The 7,773-nt window shown below is 45.5% G+C and overlaps 1 protein-coding gene across 1 annotated transcript; it reads right to left on the bottom strand.

Moving 5' to 3' along the window:
* Window positions 1–2,132: 2,132 nt before the first annotated feature.
* Window positions 2,133–7,172, bottom strand: LOC306972912 (protein-lysine 6-oxidase-like; the record flags this gene model as incomplete). The annotated part of the gene is made up of 7 exons (XM_079569619.1): window positions 2,133–2,187; window positions 2,263–2,378; window positions 2,468–2,563; window positions 3,476–3,632; window positions 3,808–3,945; window positions 5,610–5,718; window positions 6,224–7,172. The coding sequence occupies 7 exons, from the start codon at window positions 7,170–7,172 to the stop codon at window positions 2,181–2,183; spliced, it is 1,572 nt and encodes a 523-aa protein (XP_079425745.1). The 3' UTR covers window positions 2,133–2,180.
* Window positions 7,173–7,773: the final 601 nt, after the last annotated feature.

The raw sequence follows: 7,773 nt of genomic DNA, 5'->3' as shown, positions 1-7,773 counted from the left end.
ATCCATCCATCCATCCATCCATCCATCCATCCATCCATCCATCCATCCATCCATCCATCCATCCATCCATCCATCCATCCATCCATCCATCCATCCATCCATCCATCAGTCTAGCAGTCTGAGCAGAGATGCCCAGACTTCTCGACCCAAACACACACCTCCTGTTCTGGGGGGATCCCAAGAAGACACCAGGCCACAAAGACATGGTCCTGGGTCTTCCCGGGAGCCTTCTCCTAATGGGACACGTCTGGAACACCAGGAGGCAACCAGGAGGCGACTGTAAGAGGATAACATTTAATCGCTATTTATCATACTGGGTCAGGCTGTACAGTTGTACGATCTCTGTCATAGCCTTGACTGTGGTGCTCTGACTCTTGCGTATCAGTATGACTTTCTGAGAGGGTATTTATCCCTTGTCTGTGGAAGCATAGACAGACTTCAATGGTACTAGTGCAAAATCTCGAGTTCATGTCTCCGGGTACCGCACCGATGGTAAATAAACTTCTCCTGTATAAGACATCCAGACTGCTGCCTGTTTTTCATCTATCCTCTCGAACACCATTGCTACTTCTCTAACAGCGACCAGGAGGCATCCGAAACAGTTGCCCGAGCCACCTAAGCTGGCCCTTCTCGACACGAAGGAGCAGCAGCTCTACTTTGAGCTCCTCCCGGGTGTCAGAGCTCCTCGCCCTAGGAAACTAATTTCGGCCGCCTTTATCATCTATATCTCGTATATATCTTGGCCTTTCAGCCACCGGAAAAGGCAGCTCGCCCTCCTCTCCAGGTCCTCAAGGAATTCAAGTATCTCAGGTTGTGTTCATGAGTGAAGGACGGACGGAGCGTGAGATCGACAGACGGATCAATGCAGTATCCGCAGTAATGCAGTCGCTGTATCGAACTGTTGTGGTTGATTTACTCATCGATCTACGTTCCTATCTTCACCTATGGTAATGAATTGCACAACAAATCCACAATACATTGGAGGGCTTCAATCTGCAAAGCAAGAACTCAAAATTCAAAATCAATGTGAAATGTAACTGGAAATCTATGAGGACTTGGTAACATGAGGATGAAGTTGGCTCTTCTGCGTGTAAAGGCTGAATTTTAAAGTCGGTTCATAATGAGAGTGAAGAATGCTACTAATGATGTGTGTGGGGCGACAGTGGCGCAGATGGTAGAGCGGGTCGTCTCATTATTGAAAAGTTGGAGGTTCGAATCCCGCCTCCTGAAGGTGCACACTGTCGTTGTGTCCTTGGGCAAGACACTTCACCCACCTTGCCTCCAATGTCTGGGTACATTGGTGAATGAATGAATGGGTGAGTGGATCCTTACTGTAAAGTGTGTTGAGAGCCTAATGTAGGTGGAAAATCACCCACATTACATAAGGCACTAATGTGGCTCAAATCGGGCCAAAGTTGTTCCCAAGTGTAAAATGCGCCTGGTCTTGTTTAATAATGTGTTTTATCTATTGCAATCCAAAAGCCGACTATGGACAGGTGTTGAAAATTAGCTATAAGCTATTAGTTGAGACCATTTACCACACCATTAATTAGACATATATTTTTTTATGAGAAATGCCACATTTACTAGCAATGAAAAGGAATGTAAATCCCATGAACAAAACAATGTCAGTACGATTAAGAATTTAAGTAATTGCATGTGATGCTCAAAGTTGTTCTACAGTTCCATGCTTTTTTTGTTTGCTCTCCAAGATCAGCGATTGTAAGCTACATTCTGTATAAAGCTGCATAAAGGAGCTTTAAGTGAACTGGATGTGCTAGAGAACAACACAAGTTATGGATCAGAAAGTCTCCCAAGCTACAACAAAAAACGTACTTTTATTATTGCAATGCACATACAAAATATTTAGATTTTAGACCATTATAGAAACTTGAATTTACACCAATCGTCCATTTCACTCTCGCATTCAGACATGCATTCAATTTACACATTCCCAACACTAAACAGACTAATGCATAAGTGGTAAAAAGTCGTACAATGTAATATTAAGGCAAAGCAGCAAATTCAAGCCATAAACCTTAAAGGAAGTTATAACAGAACAAAATTGAGTCAAAATCTTGGTTGAATTCCAACTTTACACAACAAAAACTTGACTTTGGCAGAGTGTTGAACCCTGTGTAGCACCAAAAGGTTGAGCATTGTCCCAAAGGAAACATGGTTCAGCTCCTACAAAAAGAAGAGAAAGCGTGATTAGATTTGTTGACTTGCATAACTATGAATGATTGTTGGTATTGGCCTCACCGTGCGATGCGGCAGTTTCGCGTCTGGACATAGACTCCGGTGTAAGTGACGTCACACCTCACAATGTTGTTGGTGAAGTCAGACTCCAGGACGTGGAAACTGGGATTGACTGTGATCTGGAAAACATAAATCTGTCTGAGCGGGGCTGCGGGCTGTAAAATGATCTTGTGGAAGTGAAGCTCCTCTTTCAATGATCTGTTTTCACCTTCAGCACGTAGTTTCCCGCAGGCACGTCCGTGATGTCGATCCACTGACAGTCGATGTTGGCAGCGTAAATGTCATGACATCCGGGGCTCAGGCCCTAAACACACAAACACAAGATCAGATTTCACCGATATTTCCAGGAATAACTGTGACAGACCAAGACAGACCAAACACAGGAGATTAATAGACTAAGGCCAGGATCACAGAGAGGAGACATGTAAGAACTGGCTTCCTTCAACAGGATGTGTTTCCTTTCTGGTAAAAGTTGGTATTGATACAGTTGTGGACCAATCATCGTTAACCCCAACTCTAACCCTAACACTAATGCTGTCACAAGAGGGCTATGGCTTTTCAGGGCTAATCACAATTTTATGTGTTTACCTAACTTGAACACTAACTCCAATCCCAACCCTAATCAAACTCTAACTCCAACTCCAACCCCAACCTTAACCCTAACCCTAACCCTAACCCTAACCCTAACCCTAACCCTAACCCTAACCCTAACCCTAAATGCTGTCACATGCAAATGAGGGCTATGGCTTTTCAGGACCAATCACCATTTTATGTGTATACCTAACTTGAACCCTAACTCCAATCCCAACCCTAATCAAACTCTAACTCTAACTCCAACCCCAACCTTAACCCTAACCCTAACCCTAAATGCTGTCACATGCAAATGAGGGCTATGGCTTGTCAGGGCCAAATGCAATTTTATCTGTATACCTAACTCCAATCCCAATCTTAACCCTAACCCAAACTCCAACCATAACCCCAAACCTAATCCCAACCCTAGCCCTAACCCTAACCCCAGGGCCATGGAATTTCAGGGCCAATCGCAGTTTTATGTGTATACCCTAACTCCAATCCCAACCTTAACCCTAACCTCAAGCCTAAATCCAACCCGAACCTAACCCAAACTCCAACCTTAAGCAACAGGCCTGTTGCCATGGGAGACATTTTAACAAGGTTATGTCATTCAAAGTATTGACACGTTATATCTCTGCATTACCTGACTGTGTGAGGTGCAGGCGTATCTCCTCCTGAAGCCGGGCTCACAGCTGGTGTCCTCTAAACAGAAACTGGCTTTGTGACCCTCCGCCACCTTCCGTCCCGTCACAGCGTCCAACAGGTCATAGTTACTGAAAGCCTCCATACTGTGGTAGTGCCTATGACAATAACAGTACCGTTATACATCTTGGTAACGATCCCCGAGTTGCCCAGTCACACGATTATGATATTATCGATTGTTGAAACTGAACTTTCCCTTGATGATAAAGTTTGACACGGTAAAATCCCAACAGTATGATTTAAGCATTGGAGTAAAAAGAGTTTATGTCTCACTGGTGGCAGCTGTGCCAGTCCCACTGATAGCGCGGCTTCACGGGGAGGAAGTCGGTCGTGCCCTGGTTCCTGACTTTCTGAGGGAAACGCAGCAGGACTCTGAAGTCAATGTCCCGCACCGTGGGGCTGTAGGCAGACCTGAGGAGAAGCACACATGTAAGCCTATGAGTGGACTGACATGAGAGCTGTGACAATAGAAGTCAGTTATTGTTTGGTCCAGGACACCAGTATGACAAGGAGGACACAGTGCTTTTCGAAATGCCCAAAGCACTTCAAAATGCATTACTCATTCACTCAGTCACACTCAATGTTCATAGCTGTAGCACTAATATTTGACATTGTCACGGAGAGGTGGAAAGAGTAGTTTTATTAAGGTAAAGCAATGTCTAAAAATAACAGAGTGAAAGTATATTTGGTTTGTTCCATTTATGCCGAATGCTTTTGTGGAAAATCATCCCAGAACATTTGCGAGTTGGCAGGACATTGTGTTGGACATTCACTTCTCCTTAAGAATATTTGACCAGCAAGACTTCCAATTGTCACCAATAGAATACAACAAATCTCTCCTTTCCTTCTCAGCTTACATAAAATATTTGTATTTTTGCTGTATACATTTGTATTCAGAATAAAATTATTAGAATGGTTTATACTTGTATTGCTCTTTACAAGCATGTGTTACCAAGTTTCTCAAAGTGCCACACTGCAGTCATTATTCATTCACACCATATTTGGTGGTGGTAAGCCACTATTGTAGCCTCAGCAGACTACCAGTCTGTGTCATCAGCCACTCCGACCACCACTCACTCACTCACTCACTCACTCACTCACTCACTCACTCACTCACTCACTCACTCACTCACTCACTCACTCACTCACTCACTCACTCACTCACTCACTCACTCACTCACTCACTCACTCACTCACTCACTCACTCACCCGCTCACAAGGAGAACATGAACTCCACACAGAATAATAATGATAATGCATTGGTATAGCGCTTTTCTGGACACTCAAAGACGCTTTACTGCGTCTGTGCCCTCCTACCACCGCCAGCCAACCACTCACTCACACGCTACATTCACCCAAGCTTCCTGCTGTTCCCCAACAGTCTCCCATCCAAGTACGAACCAGGCCCTTCCCTGCTTAGCTTCCGAGATCTGACGGCATCAAGCATAACCAAAGCCCCCCTCCGGCTGGGGATTTAACTCAGGACCTTCTAGCTGTGAAGCATGAGCACTACTATCAGCAAAAGGATTAACCCGTGCGTAGTCCTTCACGTTTTTGGTTGATGAGGAAGTTGGAGCACTCAGGGGAAATTCACCTGAACACATAGACCTCATACAGATAGGCCCCTCCCAGCCCAGGAATCAAACCTGGGACCCTCTGTGAGGCACAAGCCACCCAGTCATATAAACACACCTCGCTGAATTGTAGACATGGGCTAATCCCCATCTGCTGTTCATCCCTGTACAAATACACTCTGATTCATCCTGGCCCCAGAAGGGACTCATTATTGGTTGTGTGTCTCCACCATGTGAGCAGCTTGGACATGCCATAAAAAACAGCCTGTTTGGGAAAGTCAACCTATTACATTTTTATATTGGCAGAACATTGAGTTATGCTCTGTAATGGAATTCCATGATTATTCAAAGCGGGACGTCCTGACAGCACACATTTTAATGGCCTCTGTCTGAAGTGTGAGAAGAGAGGAAGTTATTCTTGTGTGGAGGTGGATTGTGCACAGCGTCTACGTGCTGTTTGGAGCGTGCCACATTCTGAATCACCATTGGCAACTCGCTCACCTGGCCAGACAGTTCTCCTCAGCAGCACAGCGCAGAGCGAACATCTGCATTCGCTGGACATAAGTGCCGGCCTGAATGGCATATGGGTCCGGGATCAAGTCGGGCAGACCTACAAGAAACAGGGGGAGAGAAATGTAGAGGGAGAGTCATTGAAAGGATAGTTTATATGTTTGAATGAGTTTAAAACTCTTTACAGGCCTATAGACTTTTTGTGAATGAGAAAGATTTGTGCTATAATACTTTGCTTCATATTTATTATGTGATCAGTTTTATTATAAGTTGTTTTTTTTTGTTTTTCAGGTTCAGTTATTTATCCAAACATAGCAAATGTAAGTTTACACAAAGCATAAAGAATACTTTCAAAATGCTGTTGCACAGACTTGATTCATCTCTGGAATAGAGTGACATTCATTCCTGTGTTAAGTAGCATTGCCTATTTCCAGGGGAAGCATTAATATCATTTTTTTCCCCTGATGATTTGATTTTTTTACCTTCATTAATTCTCCATTTTTGTTATCAAACAACTAATAACGACACAGCAGCTTTTATTCCGACTGAATGCACTGAATTCATTTTGTTTCAGGTTAAAGTAAAGAAACCAAACTTTAATTTACCATTTTGGAAGAATCTGGTGCCGTAGCCGGTCCCGGTAGGAGGGCGCTGAGAACGTGCCGCTGGCCTCGCTCTGTTAGGATAGAGATTATATAGGACTGAGTTCCTGTGGTTTTTAATCGGGTTTCGAGGGTCGTCGTTGACAACGTCCACTGGGTTTGTATTTGTTGCATCGTCTGTGTCCGTATTTACTGCTGGAAGAGGGACGGAGGGCTCGGGCTCTCTCTCCAGAGCTGGAACAGGTCCTGGGATGGACTGTTCCGTCTGTACGCGCTCCCTTGAGACAGGGGCAGGCTGTGGTACCGTGCGTAAAGGCAGATTTTGCGGACGAGTGAATTGCTCTGGTACCGTGCGTGAAGCAGGTTGTTGGGCACTGGTGATTGGTTCCGGAATAATGCGAGAAGGTTGATTCTGCGTCTGCGTCAAAGCCTCTGGCGCCGTGCGTAAAAGTTGGTTTTGCGCACGGGCCACAGGTTCGCTCCTGGCTCGCTGTATTGTGGGTTCCCCGCTGGCTCTCGCTGATCCAGGATCAGTAAATGCGGCTGCAGAAACGTTTGAGCGAGACGGGGTAAACTGTGGGGTTAAACCTCTAAAGTCCTGAAATCCATTGGTTCCCGCGCGCACAGGGATCTCCATATGTCTGCCCCCTGACACACGCGCTGAGACCGGTGCGTACTGGACTGGAGCGGCGAATTGCCTGGGCCTGTACCGTTGGTCTGGTCTGTGCGAACCAGGGAGGTGGCTCCTGCCGCCGTTGCTCACCAAGAGCCGGGACGGACCCCTGTATCGCCCCGGGGCCTGGTACTGGGCGCCCGTGCTCATCAGGCTGTACACCTGGCCGTTATTCTCCCATTGGATCCGGTGTCTCCAGTCCCCGCGCTGAGCCTGCGCTCTGGTGAGCGGAGCTAGGGCTTGACAAAAGTAGAGAAATATAAGTGGCCATTGTGCCATCGCAAAAAAATACACTAGTCCTGTCTGTTGAAGGCAAAAGTCAGCTCACAACATGTAGCACGAGTTTGCCAACGCGCGTAAAACGAAGCCTCCGAGCTTCACGTCTAATACACAACATATCAGTACCCAGGAGGTCTGTCTGCAGAAGAGGAGGGATAAAGGAGCTCTGGTCAGTTTAACGAACTCTCTCCAGTCACTCACGAACCGAGTAAAACTTTCAACAAAAACCTTTAACCCGTCCGTTGCTGCGGCTGCGGCGGGTTTGTTTAGCAAACGTTACGCACAGGTGTCAACTGAGCTGAGACCATCTGAAGGATAGGAATGCACAGCCCAGGGTTTCTACAGAAACCACACATGAAATGACAGTTATTTAACCCTGTATGAAATGTATAAGCTTGAAAATTATTAAACAGATTTATACTACACACATGGCACAGACTCTAAAATGACATAATACAGTGGTTTTCAAACTGTGGCCCGTGTTCCACTGGTGGTACTTCTTTAGTTTGTACTCAGGGCCTTTCGCAATTTTAGACTTCATTCATTCTGATATGAGTAACGCAGGTTTAGACATGGTTTACGCTCATTTTAGGCATAATTT

Source organism: Gobius niger (genome assembly GCF_951799975.1).
Source record: "Gobius niger genome assembly, chromosome: 13".
Lineage (NCBI taxonomy): Eukaryota > Metazoa > Chordata > Actinopteri > Gobiiformes > Gobiidae > Gobius > Gobius niger.
The sequence above is the reverse complement of the archived record's forward strand: the minus strand, read 5'-3'. Positions and strand labels throughout refer to the sequence as shown.